The sequence below is a fragment of the Camelina sativa genome, chromosome 5, assembly GCF_000633955.1.
Source record: "Camelina sativa cultivar DH55 chromosome 5, Cs, whole genome shotgun sequence".
NCBI lineage: Eukaryota > Viridiplantae > Streptophyta > Magnoliopsida > Brassicales > Brassicaceae > Camelina > Camelina sativa.
The window spans coordinates 8,891,976-8,910,376 of NC_025689.1; the positions used below are offsets into that span (position 1 = coordinate 8,891,976).

Sequence of the window (18,401 nt, forward strand, 5' to 3'; positions counted from 1 at the left end):
TTATGGGATAAATACAAAATGGCAAATGTTATAAGATCATGCATAATACTCCATAATATGATTGTCGAAGATGAACGCCATGCATACAGTTACCGAAACATTGTTTCTGAATTTCAACAAGGAGAACATGTGGATCAAACATATACCGTTAGTGCCGCCGGTGTGGGTTCAAATATCAGCACTACGATTACTCGTTAAACAAGACTTCGGGATAAACAAGCCCATGACCAACTAAAACAGGATTTGATTGAGCATATTTGGACTAAATTTTGACATCTTCAAGATAATGAAGATTAATTTTAAAATTTCTATGACTTGAATAAAATGTTTGTTTTCCTTTTTATGTTTTATGTTTTATGTTTTATGTTTTCTGTATTTGTTTTTTTAAGTTAAATAAAATTTCTAAATTTTGAAAATATTATTAATTTAATCGGGGGACCAAATACAAGTATACACCAATGCTCATACCAAAAATAAGAAACTCTCAAAATAATATTATTATACTTGGGGGACCAAAACCAAGTATACACCAATGCCCATGCTCTTAGGAATGGTAGAATCCCTCCTCCGTATCACCGAGTTAGGGTAACGGAGAAAAAGAAGACGAGATACTCAGCATGATTGTTCATGATTCCAAAAGCAGGTTATACCATAGATTCACCAAAAGAACTTATTGACGAGAAGCATCCACGAGTCTTCAGACCCTTTGATTACATCGACTTGATGAGCTTCTATCACACGGAAGCTGGTCGTAGAGCTCACTCTACTCCTTCATGCTTTTTGTGCATAAAATCTGTAGTCGTGCCTTTTATTAACAAAAAGTAAATTTATCTTTGCTATAAATATTCTAAAATCATCCAAAGTTTAATAACAAAATCTCATAGAATCACATTCATTTTCTTGTTTTTTAAATAGAAAAACTTTAAAAAAATAATCAAATCTCCTAAAAACTCAATCAAATCTTTCAAAATTCTAAAATATTAAAATCCTACCAAATACAAGTTCAATACTCCCCTCTAGAGAATTTCTTAGTTAAGTCTAAATATAATGGTTTCAAATGAGATTTGGATTTTTTCTACAATATAATAAAATCATAACAATTTTAAAAACATAGTATTGAATCCATTAATATTTGTGTCTTTTGAATATTGAAAAGGCTCTGCCCTAGACTGCAACCAGAGCCGGCCCAAAGGCCAAGCTCATAAAGCATGAGCTTGTGACCTTATTTTATGCGGTGTATTTTATATACAACATTTGGTCTTGTTTTCCAAAAAATGTGTTTAGTCTAGTGGCATTTGTTTATGTTAGTGGGAATGAGTGCCCTTTTATTATTAGCAAAACAGCCCTTTTATTAGCAAAACAACCCTTTTATTTTAATTTGATTATGGCTTTTATTAACTTAGAGACGGCTCTGACTGCAACAAACTTCAGATCATGACTATGAAACTGTATCCTTACAGATTGAGAACTGATGTGGGGTAAACAAGCACATGGCTGAGGTTAGTAGATGAATGATTTGCCGCAGGAATATATATATTTATAATGATGTAACACAAAAACTAGATACTATGATTCTTGAAAACTCTGCTTAACTAGTTAAGTTTTTTTTTTTTTTTTTTAATGTAATGTTAAATTATATTCAAAAGGATAAAAACGTTGGTACAAATAGTGCATCGTGTGATTGAATGTTTAGCCTAACAAACTATATAAATGGAGCATAAAAGAAACTGAAAGTTAAAGAAAACAAGATCAGCTTCTAGAACTCAGCCATAGTAGTAATTAGTAAACCGTCATCATAACGTCGATCACCCATCGTAGTAACTGGTTTCGAATTTGTTTATCAAGCCGTCATACTAGTTGCTCTGCATTTAGCGGAGGTTCGCCATGCCTACGACCATTTCGTTCCCGCCATATCGAGTGAACCGCAAGTTAAAGAATATACCGAGAGAGGAAACCATGTTGGCGGTCCTGTTGAATTCCTGAAGTTAAATTAAGTATCGTTTGCCAAGTCGTGGAATAGTTACCCTTGAACACCCCCTTGGCCAGAGCTGCCCAAACTTTAGAAGAGTAGCTGCAGGAAAAAAAGAGGGGTGATCTCTAGTTTCTAAGCAGTTCAGACACAGAACACAGTTGCCAGAGTCTCCTCTGGTCCAGCGGCTCATTCTCTCGCTAGTGGATAATCGATTTTGGATCGCTAACCAGAGGCAAAAGGCATACTTAGGGGTCGCATGCTTGTACCATATGCTATGGTGCCACGGGACGATGGGAGAAGGAGGACGTATATGGTTCCAAGTATCAGTGGTAGAAAATGTAGCCTTGTACGTATCATTCTTCCCTCGCCATAGTACGAGGTCAGGCTGTTCTGTTCTAGTCAGATATATATATATATATATATATATATATATATATATATATTTTTGATAATCCAGGTATCCAAAGTCTAGTGGGCCCTAACTAGCCCACTAGCTNATATATATATATATATATATATTTTTTTGATAATCCAGGTATCCAAAGTCTAGTGGGCCCTAACTAGCCCACTAGCCCGAAGGCTTGGCGTGCGTCCCGAAGGCAGCAAGAGTGGTTCCTGGAGGCCGCATAGCCCAATGTTAAATTTTTCTGCGGTGGCCACTTAAGGTGTTTGCAGCCGTGGGAATTCAAACCCGGGAGTATTGGGAATCTCACCCTCAACCCGAAATCCATCCTACCACTGGCCCACCTATGAGTGGTTCAAAAATTTGGACCGTTTCTTGATTTATGCGTGTCATCCTTGCGCAGGGGCCATGCTAATCTTCTCTGTATCGTTCCAATTTTATCAGATGTCCCCGAAGGTGACGTTCTAGTCTGATATTGCGAGTGTAAGGCGTCTTCGATCAGATTTAGATTGTTTAGTCGGTGTCGACGTCGATGTCGGGTAGACCATGCTTGGTCCAAGGTCATGTGCCGAGTGATCCCTAAGTCAATGAGCCCTCTATCTCCCGTAATGTCAATCAATGGATCCAATGGAGACCAGTTATCATACCAAAAAGAATAATGCTTGCCGTTGCATACTTCAACTTTACAAAAAGATGCAGCCAATGCCCTATACTTAAGTAGTTTCCTCCATATCCATGATCCTGCAGCCGCAACCTCCTTGCAGAGCCAGAAAGATTTGCCTTTGAGCAAATATGGTCAAGCCATTTAACCCAGAGGGACTAGTTGAGTCACATTAGTCACCAAAGAGTAATGAAATAAATAAATAGAAATAAAATTGGAAACTAAAAAAGGAATCGCGGTTGATACATTCTTAACAGATCCCTGGAACAATCCAGCGATAGCGAATGTTGGACACGTAATAATAACGTAGAGGTAGAGTCCATCTTATTTTGGTTGTTGCAAGATCAAAGGCAGCGGTCATTATTGGCCGCCTCCGGCCAAACATCATCAGGAACGAAATAGATGACTCCTCCACGAATCTCTTCTTTACCTGATGCTACTGCCAATGTGATCCCATCACCAAAAACCAATATCTCATTGCCCAGAGAATCTACTCGTTCCCATTCCTTGCCTTTTAGATTCATCTTAAAGATGTAGAACAAAGGTTTCTCTTGGTACTCAAGGACTCCTTTTAAGCTCAGAATGATTAGAACATCTCCTGAAGTCGTGATCGTTAATCTCCTCTTCCAAATGTATTCCCACGGTTTCGGATCATAGTAAAACGGATGATTCAAATAAGGGTTTTCTTCGATGATCTCTACCGGGATATCACCAGAGTAATCAAAAATCTTGATGAGATGATCAGAGGTATAAACACAGAGCTTCTGGTCCTTGTAAGCCATATGTAAACACTTTGCTCCTTCAAGGTGCCACCAAGAATCATCTCCTTTCTTGTATGAGAACAAGTACTGAGCATTGTAAATCCAACTAACGACAAAATCTTTCGCTTTCTCATCAATCCACAAAACAGCCGTCTCGATATGCCTGTTGATGATCGTCTCACGATTAAACCTAGGGTGTTCGAGGAAAATCCCACCACCGTCTTTTCTTTGGAATCTGACTTGACCTCGGAGTGATAGAGACGGAAGATCGATTCTCTCGCAGGTAAACACGTTCAAGACGTAGAAATCGAGACTCGGATTCATCATCAGTATCCAATTACCATGACTCGCGAGGCTACGGCTCTCGAACAATTTGTCCCCGAGATATCTTATCATGTAAGTCTTTCCTTCTCGAGGATCGAACAGCCTAAAATAATCCTTGAAAGGTTTCGAGTCGGAAATTTTTTGCGGGAAAAGTATCAGCCATGGATACCTATTCCATAATCCTGCAACGCATGATTTCGAAACAGAGTACCACTTTGAACAAACGATTCTTGCTCGATGAAAATCTGAACAGCTTAAGCTTTCGAGAATCAGTTGCATGGCATCGGGACACATCTCCGACCAGTCGACGTCTCCTGGAGATGTCATCTCTTCTTCTCTCTCTGATTCTCTAACTCTGTTCCTTGTCTACCAAGTTAGGTTAAGCCTACCTTTTTATCTATTCTAATAATTTACTTTTTCTATTTTTTTTGGTAGTAATAATTTACTTTTTCTATTTTTTTGGTAGTAATAATTTACTTTTTCTTTGGTGAAGCGGAATAAAATCTTATTATATAAAGTTGGATTTTGAAAATTAGCCATTGACAAGATTTTAACATGTGTCAAGTTATCAATCTCATATTTTGACATATGTAAAAATTAATTTTTAATAAGAATAATTTGATTACAAAAAAAATAAAATATTTTGTTTAAAAAAATATTAATAATATAAAAGGATAATTATCAAAAATTACAGAATTTATAAAAACAAAGTTTTTGAAAACAATTATAAGGAGATTATATATATATATATTTCATAAAATTCGAAATGATAATATTATTTACTTATTTGTAATTTTAAGTTATCTACAAAAAAAATAGAAAAAGGGATTAAGAAAAATATACAGTTAATTATTAATTCAAAATTTTGTAAATACTCACTTCTATATAAACATAGATCGTCTCATATTTAAATAATTTATTCAAAAACACTGCTTTCAACTGTGTTTAATTGGAAAAAAAAATTTAATGGGAAGCAATATTTTATTTTTGAATTATTTGGGATTCATACATTACCATACTTATAATTTTCTGTTGTTTCTTTAATTTTGCCAAATTATTTTTCTTCTAATTTCTCAACCATTATTGGTTGGTCATTCTTTTTTTTTGCAAACATAATTGTTACCATTATTCATTCAATCCTAAATGGAGATAACGAGTAGAAGCTCATCAACCTAATGGATGGATAAAATAAGCTAATAAAACACAAGCTTACAACAAACATAGATATATAGATTGGAAAACATAAATTGTTGTTGATAGATCCATAAGAGCTCAAAGACTCTAACACCCTGGTTTGTAGAAAGGTTTAAAAAATTGATTTGACCACATATGTCACCAAAATGTACTTATTTTTTCGGTCAAGGGTCCTGAGAGAACTTCATGTTGGGTGACCTTCCTGGAAGTGATTATCGGAACTGTGCGAGTGAGGACAAAACACAGGAAAATATCATTTGTTGATTTTTAGGGTCGGTAAACAAGTTTTTAAAGCCTCCTAGACGTAACAAACCAGCCATCAAATATGGGTGGGTCCACCGACCAAGAATAAATGTAGGACCCACTTAGGAAGGCGGACCCATGGTCTGAGAGTGGACATGAGCTCACTAAACAAGGTGGCGGTTGAGGCGTTACAGAGACAGATGCTACATCATGGTGTGTCAAAGACACTTCCACAAATGCATCGGGAAATTTAACATTAGTTACTATCAAAAAAATTTGTGACGTTAAAAAAAGGTTTTTATTTTCATTGGTTGTTGGAGTAAGCCATTTTGAGATAGCAAAAAGATGTGAACATTTTCTCTCCACATAGGAGGAGAGCAGAGTCGAGGTTTTCTCTATGGTGGAAAAGGTTGGACACAAGGTTATCTCCCCAAAGGAGGAAGGTGGAGGAGGTTGGACGCAAGGTTATCTCTCCAAGGAAGGAAGGCGGAGCTAAGGTTCTCTCCATGGTAGAGGAGGTTGGACGCAAGGTTCTCTCCATAAGGGACGAGGACGGAGCCGAGCTTTTCTCCATGGTGGTCATGCATTATTGTGATGATACTTTAATGATTAATATATTATGTAATATATTGCGAATGAGGACAAAACACAGGAAAAGATCATTTGTTGATTTTTAGGGTCGGTAAACAAGTTTTTAAAGCCAACCAGATGTAACAAACCGGCAATCAAATATGGGTGGGTCCACGGGCCAGGAATAGATTTAGGACCCGCTTAGGAAGGTGGGCCCATGGACTGAGAGTGGACATGGACTCACTAAGCAAGGTGGCGGTTGAGGCATTACAGAGACAGAGGCTACATCATGGTGTGTCAAAGACACTTCCACAAATGCATCGGGAAATTTAACTTTAGTTACTATCAAAAAAATTTGTGACGTTAGAAAAATGTTTTTCCTTTCATTGGTTGTCGGAGCAAGCCATTTTGAGATAGCAAAAAGACGTGAACATTTTCTCTCCACACAGGAGGAGGGCAGAGCCAAGGTTTTCTCTATGGTGGAGAAGGTTGGACACAAGGTTATCTCCCCAAGGGAGGAAGGTGGAGGAGGTTGGACGCAAGGTTATCTCCCCAAGGAAGGAAGGCGGAGCCAAGGTTCTCTCCATGGTAGAGGAGGTTGGATGCAAGGTTCTCTCCATAAGGGATGAGGACGGAGCCGAGGTTTTCTCCATGGTGGTCATGCATTATTGTGATGATACATCACTGATTAGTATATTATGTAATATATTTTTTATTCAAAATCTTTTTTGAGCCAACACTTTTAGTAATTAAAAAACTATGCAGAAGTGAAAGTAAAATAGTTAGCTTAATGTGTTCATATAGACATTTTCTAGGTGGTAATAAAGAATATATTTGTAATATATATTATATTTAGGTGTAAAAAAATATACTTTTAATAGTAACATACATAAAAGATTTGTAAATAAATATAAATCAGTGTATTATAACAGAAATAAAATTTATAAATAACATACAACAAATTTTAATATATATTTGTTTAATTTAATTTAATTTATAAAACTTTAAAGCCGCACATCGGACAGGTCCTCATCTAGTATTTGTATAATTGTATGTTGGGTGGGATTGGGATTTTAATTTTACAACAAAAATAAATAAATAAAAATAGTCTAGCAAAAAAAACCATCGCCGAGTATCCAATAAGATAATTGTTGAAAGACATATGGCGGGAGGGCTGTTTGAGCTTGGCGTGCGGCTTGATCGCTTGAGATATTCATTCCATTTCAAAATATGCATAATACAATTGAACATTACTTGCACTGCCCTTTTATAATTGGTTATTGCATTATTAGCATCTCTTTAACTTTTGATAGATTAATCCTATCCCTTTTGGTGAGATAAAATACGAACTCAAATGACATTCGTAGAATTTCTCATATAATATTGGATATCTAAACCATAAACACTAAAAGTTAAAAAAAAATTAATTCGCTCAGAAGATTGAAATTATATCTTAAAATTATTCTAGTATCAAATAGTCTAATCTTAATTTTGTACTTTAAATGATGATAGGTATCACAAATAAACTGTAAAAAAATATGTCTTTCTTATATATTTTAATATGTAGTGATATAATTAAATATAATGAAAATAAATAATGGTGTATTTGGTTTTGAATGAATAATAATATGTAATGATACACTTAATTCTAATTTAAATAGATAATATAAACATTGACATTGAAGACTGTTGAAGTTGAACCTTGACACATCATTACATATCATTACATTTTAAAAATAATAAAATTTATAGTTTAATATGTAATGATACAATTAATTCTAATAAAAATATGCCTCTCTCTTAATGTTGAAAGATGATTTTCAAACAACGGTTGCCTGAGAGAACGAACGTACAAGCGCTGTTTGAAAATCATTTTCAGACACACATGATCTCAATATGTTGGTCAGACTAGTGCTAGAACCCAGATCATTAATAATTTCATCCTCGTTATCAGAAGAAACATTGCCTTATTTTCCTGAATGTTTAACCGATTGGAAAGGATAATGGACTACCGAATGAAACATCCCAAGACATGGAAAGATCTAAACATCATTGCAAAAAGAGGTTATATGGATTTTGCTTTCATTTTAGTAATTTATGAATGAACTAGATAGTCATGCGAAAATGTTTGCGTAAAATTTACTGTAATTTGTTAGTTATAAAATAATAGTAGAAGTTTTATTTGATTTACTCTATACATTTTATAATCTTTTACATTTAATTTACTTAGTTTCATACTTTGATTTCAACCCGTCTTCAATACATGATACAATGACTAAACCCGTAAATTATGTAAATTTTGTAAAATCTAGAATATAAAACAAAATCCGTTAAACCTGGGCATTAGGGTTTGCATCGGGTATTTTGGATTTTTAGATAAAAAAATAAAGATGATTTGTTTAGCTTGATTATCTTACTGTGCAATGATAAATCAATATTTTTTTGAATTTGCATGATAATGTTTTTTGTATAGCGATCAAATTTTTATTATACATATGTAATTTAAAATTAAAAATAATAAGAAAACAAATAAGGAAGGAAGCAATACATAAAACAAAGAAATAAAATTGAAAACACAATATAAGATATATCCAACAAAAAGTATAATTAAACACTTACAATGAGTTTTCAACCCATGCTAAAATATAAACAAAACAAAGAAAATATTTAGAATTTGTGATATGGTGGAGGAGGATATAGAAATGGTTATTTATAAGATTTGAAGTGATAGGAGTTTATATTTTTAAAATAATTTAATTAGAGGAGTTACAATTATAATTGATAGTGTGTTTAATTGAAAATGAATGGAGGGAAACAATAGTCAATTCACAATTTATGTAATTTAAGTTACAATTTAGTAGTAAATAGTAAATTTAAAGTAGAAGTTTATGTTTATGATTAGATGTGTTGAATTTTAAGTTTAATTAAAAAGAAATATTAAAGAGGAAATTGACCAATAAGTAGTGAGTGAAACCTTACTTTTATGTATATGATTAAATTAATTAAAATGGAATGACATTTTTAATAATATATCACATGATAGTAGGATTAAACTTCTACAACATTGTTTAAACAAGTATATAGAGATATTTAAAGCTGAGTGTAAGTCTTAATTTGTTTCTCTTAATAGTTGCTCGTGGAGAGACTCCTACTTCCTTTCTTTTCTGGTGATCTTCTGTATATTTCTCTTCTTTATGTTTAAGCTTGTAAAATATTCTCTGGTCCGGCCGACAAGGTTTGAGTACTAGTCCATGATCCCAATTCGGCCTGCGACTTTAACCCGACCCGACCCGATTCGATCCGACCCGACCCGAAAATTTCGGGTTTCGGTTCAACCAAATTTAGGGTTTGGTTTTATTCGGAGGGATTGAAAATCTAGTTCGGTACCCGACCCGAAACCCGATTTGTTTTATTTTTTAATAAAAACAAAAAAATTATACGTAATTTAACCGGTTTAAACTGGATTTGTACGGATTTCAATCGATTTTAAGATTTAAACCGGATAAACCCAAGACCAATTCTCATCCGACCCGACCCGACCCGAAACGATTTTTTGTTCGGTTATGTTCAGTGGATTTTTTGAAAACCCAAATACCCGAATAACCGAAAAAACCGACCCGACCCGACCCGTATACCCGAACTCGCAGGGCTAATCCCAATGGTTACGTTATTCTCATCGAATGAAATTAAAGCCGTAGTGGGAAACAGTCGGTCCAAATCAATTCTACTAAAAATACTACTACTTTTTCAACAAATGTTTGTAAATGTGATCAACGTTAAATTTTTCTTTCGTTTATGGGGATAAACTGAAAGCTGTAATATTACAATTAAAGAGATAACCTAAATGTACTTACTAAATGGTTTCAGCTCTTGATCTAACAGATGCTTTAAATGAGAGAGATTAAGTTACAAAATCCTTATACCAATTAGGTAAGTGAATGCCATATTGGCTTAGTGATGAGTTTGGGTTTTTTCTTATGGTTTTTCTATACAGTGTGGAAGTTGATTCCTCCTATTGTGAGACAGCCTAGAGTTCATGAACAACCTCATCCAACAGCAGCAGAAGTGGACAGATATATAGATGAAGTGAAAATGATCTGATCACATTATTGCTAGAAGTTTTGAAGTTAAATTCAGAATCATTGAGGTCATTGATTATTTATAAACTTGGTTATTATCAAGTTCATTCATTAAACATAATCCAATGTACATCCTATGATGAAGTCAGAGCAAAAGAAAAAGGTTCTTGAGTTGTTCAAATAGATTAGATTCTCTGATTCTTGAAACTGTGCTTAATCGCAAATGTGGATGTATGTAAACAGAACATGAAAGAGTAAGAGGGAAGAAAATACTAGAAAAGAGAAAGGAATGAATCCGAGGTTAATCATATTTTCTTATCAGATCCTGGAACAAATCAGCGAACGTTGGACAAAGCAAAAAGCGAACCGAGACCAGCTTATTTTGGTCTTAGCAAGATCATAAACACCGGTACTACTTTGAAAGGTTGGATTAGACACAGGCGGCCAAACATCAGCAGAAACGAAATAGATAGAATTGTTGCTGTTGATGAACCCATTACCAAAAGCCAACAACATCTCATCTAAAGAATATACTCTTTCCCATTCGGTTCCTTCAACGTCCTTTAAGCATATCCAGGAAAAAACCACCGCGGAATCTCCGAGTAAGCATCACCTATTTGTTCAGACCATGTGACTGTACTTGTCGCAAGATGGAACACACCGCAATGTTTTTGATCTAGCCAAAGATCATCTCCAACGAAAAAGATGGAACCACCATCATCGACAGATGTTCTTACAGTGACTCCATGACCAAAAATCAACATCTCATCTCCAAGAGAGTCTACTCTTTCCCATTTCCCACTCTCAAAATCCATCTTAAAGATTTGAAACACATACTTTTCTTTGCACACTTTAGAGCTCTGAATGACCATAACCTCTCCCTTGTTCGTGACCAGTAATCTCCTTTTCCAAATGCTTTCTGTTCGTGCCATCTCGAAGGTGAACCGATGATTAAGATACGGGTTTTCGAGGGACTCTCTCGGGAAATCTCCAGAGAAATCAAGAATCTTGATGTAGTTATCAAGAGTAAACACATAAAGCTTGTTATCCTTAAACGCCACATCTTTACACTTTGTGCCTTGAAGATTCTTTCGCCATGCTTCATCGCCTTTCTTGAACATGAACAAGAAGTTTCGTTTGCAAGCCCAAGCGACTACATAATCCCTTGTTCTCTCGTTAATCCACACAACAGCTAATCCTGATACCATGTCCCCACGATCGAAGTAGTACTCCCACTCCTCTAAGTAGTCATCATCTTGTTCAATCCCAAAAAACGATAACTCTAGAGGCGGGAGGTGAATCTTGTCCCGAGTAAACACGTTCAAAAGATTGAAATTTAGACGAAGATCTGCCACCAGGAGCCAGTTGCTGGAGACAGCGATACAGTAGGTTTTGGTTGTGGAATAGTCTGACAAGTCGAGTTCGGGATGTTCGAATTCTCGGATCTTGTCGTCATCTTCGGGATCGTACAACAAACTAGAGTTCTTTCTCAATAGAATTCGCCATGGATACAGAGTTCGCTTACATGTTGCGGACACGACGTACCAGTTTAAGCAAACGGTCCTTGTTCGATGAAAATCCTTATTGTTTAAGATTTTGAAGATCGATCGCAAGAGATCCGGACAAAGATTTGACCAATCATGATTTTCAGAAATTGTCGTCCCACGTAAAAGAAAAAGAATTCATATGAATGTAAAATAATTTAGGGTTTGGTTTGGAGATACGAGAGAACTATTAGAGGATAAACATAACAAATTCTATGTTATCAAAATCATAGATTTTAAAGAATCCTAAGAAATTTAATGTTATTAAACTAGTGATTTTAAATTTGATTTTAAAAAACTTTATATTTTAGAGAATTTCTTAGTTAAGTCTAAATATAATGATTTCAAATAAGATTTGGATTTTTTCTACAATATAATAAAGGAACTTTGTCTGCGACTCCAAACAAAATCTCGATCCAGTCCAATCCGATTACCACTTGTCTCAATTTTGAACCAATTAGTTGGTCTCCCAGCTGCTCACAAGGAGTGATTCTTTCATTTGGGTGAGAAGAAGACCAAGTACTCGATCATCATCGGCGGTGAAAACTTTGGATGTGGACTGTCTCATGAACTTCGATTTGTTTTGGTGTGGTGGGGATCTAAAGTAGTGGTGGCTCAGTCTTACGCTATAATCTTTTTCAAAAACTTTGTGGCTACGGTGAGATTTATCCACTGGATTCAGAAGTTAGAGTTTGTGATGAGTCTAAAAAAAAGGGATGTTGCGACGCGATTGAGTTGAGGGAAGGTGATGAGTCTAAAACGACACTTTTTCTGGTCGTGGTTTTGATGATAGGCTACAATGATGATTTTGATTGGTTTTGAGGGACAATGGTGATTAGTTTTTAAAATGTCAATGTGTTTTGATTTCAGTACGATGAGTGCATTAAGGATTGTGACAAGGCAGTGGAAAGGGGTAGAGAGCTTAGTTCAGATTACAAGATGGTACCTAAAGCTTTGACTAGGAAAGGGACTACTTTGACCAAGATGGTGAATTGCTCGAAAGATTATGAACCTGCAATTGAAGCTTTTCAAAAAGCTCTTACAGAGCATCGAAACTCTGATACATTGGAGAGACTGAACAAGGCAGAACGAGCGAAGAAAGAGTGGGAGCAGAGAGAGTATTTCGATCCCAAGATCGGGAATGAAGAGCGTGAAAAAGGTGCTTGATTTTTGCACGTTTAAGATTCAAATCATGGTAGTTGCCAAAGAGCTCAGCTTTTTATCTTTTTATGAAAGCCATCATGAATTTAAAGGATCCTTCCTAAACATCATCACTCAATCCTTCATGAATAATTTTTGAATCTTTTTTTTTTTTTGTGGTGCTTTAATGTATCATAGATTACTCCAATATGATGAGTTTTATGCATTAATTGTTTTTCAAACATTATGAGGTTTATACAGGAAACATCTTTAAAAGATGTAATCTCATATGATATTTCAATCATTTTTTTATGAAAACGATCCTGAATTGCAAGGAGTCATTCCTGAGTATTGTTGTATCTTTCCTAAATTTTAAATAAATGTATTTCTAAATGATTTTCTTTTTGTTTTGCTTCAATGTGTCAAATATTAGTAGATTACTCCATTAGTAAGTGGTAATAACTTTTTTTTATGCACATCTTGATGTTAGAAAATCCAAAAAAAATTATGAAGGTCGTCTTGAAGTTCAAGTAAGCCTTCCTCAATTTCATAGAATCTTTCTTGAATTTCATAGAATTATTCCCAAATTTTTATAGAATCGTTCTTGAAGTTCAATCACTGCTAAAACTAAGTGCTAACACATAAACATATGACACAGTCATGACGCATAAACACAAAAGTACAAAAACAATCCAAAAATGTTTCACAAGCATCATACATGTCTAAAAACAGATAAAGTAAAACTGGATAAAAGAATATAATCCTATGAAATGTCAACACACTCTCTTTAAATATATCCAAATCACACTTGCATCTTGTTTCGTAAGTAGCTTGGAGAAATCTTCAATCCTAGTTTTTGCAATAAAAATTGAAATCTAGAAATATGTTTGAGGAAAGTCTTCCTGAATTCTCAACTGTGCTTCCTGAATTTCAAAAATACGAACAAACCTTTTATTTTCTTGAATTCTCAACAATCCTTCCTGCAAATTCATCAATGTGGACATCTGTATAAGCTTATATCTCAAAATATTAGTCCCAAATCTACCAATTTGAAACCTTACAAGAAAAACCAGAGTACCAATCAGAAAAAAGCATGCAAAAGAAATAACAGTTTGTAAATTATCTCTTCTCAGCATAGAGAGAGAGAGAGAGCTTCTCAGCATAGAGAGAGAGAGAGAGAGAGAGAGAGAGAACTGGAGATGCAGAGACCAGAGTAAAGCAGGAACGGTAGAGGAGAAGCCAATCCAAAATCGACGAGAGACGTCAACTTGAGAGCTACCAACCACGCCACTATATCAATTCACAACCTCATAATTTTCGAGTTGCGATCAAACAACAAAAGCACCAAACAAAAAGAAAATAAATGGACATCTACCACCACCATTGTGAGTCTCCGCCATATCTTTGACCCAATCTCGAATCTCACGGAGGATGAAAATTTCATATTTGTAATCGTCGATGAGATAAAAAGACAATTATATTTAATGATTAGATTTCCCAGAATTAAAGATTTATAATTTTGTGCTAGTTTTGGAACATTCAATAGTGTGTGCTAATATTGGAAGAAAAACTTAAAACTGTGCTATTTATGAGAATCTCCCTATAATAAAATCATAACAAGTTCTCTAAAATCATCCAAATCAAATCATTTAAATTTTAAAACATAATATTGAATCCATTAATATTTGTGTCTTTCGAATATTGAAACGGCTCTGCCATAGACTGCAACACACTTCAGATCATGACTATGAAACTGTATCCTTACAGATTGAGAACTGATGTTGGGTAAACAAGCACATGGCTGAGGTTAATAGATGAATGATTTGCCGCAGGAATATATATAATGATGTAACACAAAAACTATGATTCTTGAAAACTATAGAAATGCAAAAGTCACATATATACTATGATTCTTGAAAACTCTGCTTAACTAGTTAAGTCACATTAGTCACCAAAGAGTAATCTATATAATAATAACAAACCGAATAAATGCGACCAACAGTTGTGTTTTTTCAATCGTACATTTTAGATATTTTTTGAAAAATCGTGATGGATCATTAAAACGGTTATTTATGAAAAGTTACAACTGTTCACTGTAAAGTTGTATTGATTGGAACATTTGTATCTTTTGAAATCTATATATATTTGTCTGTTTGAACTGTTTTTATTTTTTTGTCATGACACAAAATCAACTAAAACTTCAATCTCAACAGTTTATTTATTTTTCTAAATTATTTTCTAGCATTCATTCTTTTAAAAATCAAGAAATTCCTCTAATTATTGATTTAACAAACAATTTTTGGAATGATGAATCTATCTCAAATAAATGCCACCAAAACTTGTGTTTTTTCAATCGTACTTTTTGGATAATTTTTCAAAAAAATCCTTAGAAATTTTAAATTGTGTGTTTTACACAAAGTTGCGATTGTTCATTGTAACGATTTTTTTGTAAAGTTGCAACTGTTCATTGTAGAGTTGTGTCTATTCGAATATTTGTATCTTTTGAAATATATATATTTGTCTTTTTGAACTGTTTTTTTTTTTTGCAATGACACGAAATAATATAAAATTTCAATCTCAACGACTTTTACAACTCTCTAAATTATTCTCTAGCATTCTTTCTTTTAAAAGTAAGAAATTTCTCCAATTCTTGATTTAACAAAATATTTTTGGAATGATGAATCTAATTTACAACTTTTAGTTAGTTTTATATAAAAAAAATTAATGAAAGTACCTATATATAATAGCAATCCGAATAAATGCCACCAAAAGTTGTGTTTTTTCAATCATACTTTTTGGATAACTTTCCAAAAAAATCTGTAGAAAATTTAAATTGTGTTTTACACAAAGTTGCGATTGTTCAGTGTAACGGCTTTTTTGTAAAGTTGCAACTATTCAATGTAGATTTGTGTCTATTCGAATATTCGTATCTTTTGAAATCTATATATATTTTTCTGTTTGAACTGTTTTCATTTTTTTTTTGCCATGACAACAAATAATATAAAGTTTCAATCTCAACGGTTTTTACAGCTCTCTAAATTATTCTCTAGCATTCATTCTTTTGAATGTAAAGAGATTCCTCCAATTCTTGATTTAACAAAAGATTTTTGGAATGATGAATCTAATTTACAACTTTTAGTTAATTTTATACCTAGAGTCTTTTTCCAAGAGTTAGATGGATTATATAATGATCTTTTGGATTTGACTTTTGAATATGGTAATAAAGATGCCTTCTATTTAGAAGCAGTTTGCAGGTATAATCAAGTGCAGACACAACAGTTGCAATTTTTTGTAGTACCTTTTTGTAAAAAAATGTTTTATTTGTTTTTTTATTCAAACGGTTGTATCTGTTCATTGTAGAGTTGTGTCTTTTCACTATATTTTATTTATAATTTTTCATCACAACTTTTCGTTCTAATAGGTGTGTCTATTTAAATAGTCATGCTTTTTGAACTCTCTTTATATTTGTCTCTTCATCACTAACTAACATGTTCGTTGAAACAAATTTTCCATTTTATGTTGAGTCTAGATAATTGAATATATTCTATAATCTAACTAAAATTTTAGAAATGATTATAGCAGTAGAAAAATTTTATACAACTTAATATTTAATTTACAGTTGTGTCTATTTATCTTAACTTTCCATTAAAAAAATATTTTAATATTTTTTTAAAAAAATAACAATCTGAATAAATGAGAACAACAGTTGCGACTTTTCGTAGTACATTTTTGTAAAAAGACTGATTTTATTTGTTCTTTTTAAAAAACTCAAACAATTGTATTTGTTCATTGTAGAGTTGTATCTTTTCACTATATTTTATTCATATTTTTTTATCACAATTTTTCGTTCTAATAGGTGTGTCTATTTAAATAGTCATATCTTTTGAACTCTCTATATATTTGACTCTTCATCAATAACTAACAAATCATTCTTCGTTGAAACAAATTTTTCATTTTATGTTAAATCTAAATAATTTGAAAATTATTTTTTATTTTTTATATCTAATATTCAATGTTATTCTATCATCTAACTAAAATTTTAGAAATGATTATAGTAATATAAAAATTTAATAAAACTTAATATAGAATTTACAGTTGTGTCTATTTATCGTAACTTTTTGTTAAAAACTATTTTAACATTTAAAATTTATTTTATTTTGTTCTTTTGAGTTGTGTATTTTAATTTTAATTATCCGTTGATACTGTTTCACTCATTATTAAATATATTTTTAATTATAGTTATTTAATAGAAAATTACACTACTCATTATAACCATTAGTTTAATATTTTCAGTAAGAATTACTTTGTCATAATAATTTTTTTTTTAAATTGTAGCTCTTTACCATAATTTTTCATAAAAATATTTTATATTTATAATACTTTAAACAATATGTTTTGCAAATTTGCGTCTATTCTAAATAATATTTGTGTCTATTATGTTACATTCAAATAATTTCATAATGTATAATTCTAAATTTTAAATTTAAATTACTTTTTTTCTAAAATACTTCCTCTCGCGGAGGGTCTGAGTCCTAGTGAAATAAATAAATAGAAATAAAATTGGAAACTAAAAAGGAACCGCGGTTGATACATTCTTAACAGATCCCTGGAACAATCCAGCGATAGCGAATGTTGTACACGTAATAATAAAGTTGAGGTAGAGTCCATATTATTTTGGTTGTTGAAAGATCAAAGGCACCGGTATATATTTGAAGGTCATTATTGGCCGCCTCCGGCCAAACATCATCAGGAACGAAATAGATGACTCCTCCAAGAATCTCTTCTTTACCAAAAACCAATATCTCATTGCCCAGAGAATCTACTCGTTCCCATTCCTGGCCGGCTTGAAGATTCAACTTAAAGATGTAGAACAAAATTTTCTCTTGGTACTCAAGGACTCCTTTTAAGCTCAGAATGATTAGAACATCTCCTGAAGTCGTGATCGCTAATCTCCTCTTCCAAATGTATTCCCACGGTTTCGGATCATAGTAAAAAGGATGATTCAAATAAGGGTTTTCTTCGATGATCTCTACCGGGATATCACCAGAGTAATCAAGAATCTTGATGAGATGGTCAGAGGTATAAACACAGAGCTTTTGATCCTTGTAAGCCATATGTAAACACTTTGTTCCTTCAAGGTGCCACCAAGAATCATCTCCTTTCTTGTATGAGAACAAGTACTGATCATTGTAAATCCAACAAACGACAAAATCTTTTGTCTTCTCATCGATCCACAAAACAGCCGTCTCGATATACCTGTTGATGATCGTCTCACGATTTAACCAAGAGTGTTCGAGGAATAACCCACCACCGTCTTTTCTTTGGAATCTCACTTGACCTCGGAGTGATAGAGACGGAAGATAGATTCTCTCGCAGGTAAACACGTTCAAGACGTAGAAATCGAGACTCGGATTCATCATCAGTATCCAATTACCATGACTCGCGAGGCTACGGCTCTCGGACAATTTGTCTCCGAGATATGATCTTGTCATGTAAGTCTTTTCTTCTCG

General features: G+C 33.4%; 3 protein-coding genes across 3 annotated transcripts; all 3 read right to left on the reverse strand.

The window, feature by feature from the left end:
- On the reverse strand, positions 3,381-4,448 carry LOC104789031 (putative F-box protein At2g33200). Its single transcript, XM_010514783.1, has one exon. It carries the CDS (start codon positions 4,446-4,448, stop codon positions 3,381-3,383), a length of 1,068 nt encoding a protein of 355 aa, XP_010513085.1.
- LOC104789032 (putative F-box protein At2g33200) lies at positions 10,771-11,663 on the reverse strand. Its single transcript, XM_010514784.1, has 2 exons — positions 11,592-11,663; positions 10,771-11,508 (listed from the first exon to the last, which is right to left on the reverse strand). The coding sequence occupies exons 1-2, from the start codon at positions 11,661-11,663 to the stop codon at positions 10,771-10,773; spliced, it is 810 nt and encodes a 269-aa protein (XP_010513086.1).
- Positions 17,487-18,383, reverse strand: LOC104789033 (putative F-box protein At2g33200). Its single transcript, XM_010514785.1, has one exon. It carries the CDS (start codon positions 18,381-18,383, stop codon positions 17,487-17,489), a length of 897 nt encoding a protein of 298 aa, XP_010513087.1.

Excerpts from the sequence above, each read along its gene's own strand:
- LOC104789031 (XM_010514783.1), bottom strand. The coding sequence starts at position 4,448 with ATGACATCTCCAGGAGACGTCGACTGGTCGGAGATGTGTCCCGATGCC.
- LOC104789032 (XM_010514784.1), bottom strand. The coding sequence starts at position 11,663 with ATGACGACAAGATCCGAGAATTCGAACATCCCGAACTCGACTTGTCAG. Across the intron at positions 11,509-11,591 it reads TTCCACAACCAAAACCTACT|ATTCACCTCCCGCCTCTAGA; the intron begins GTATCGCTGTCT and ends ACTCGGGACAAG.
- LOC104789033 (XM_010514785.1), bottom strand. The coding sequence starts at position 18,383 with ATGACAAGATCATATCTCGGAGACAAATTGTCCGAGAGCCGTAGCCTC.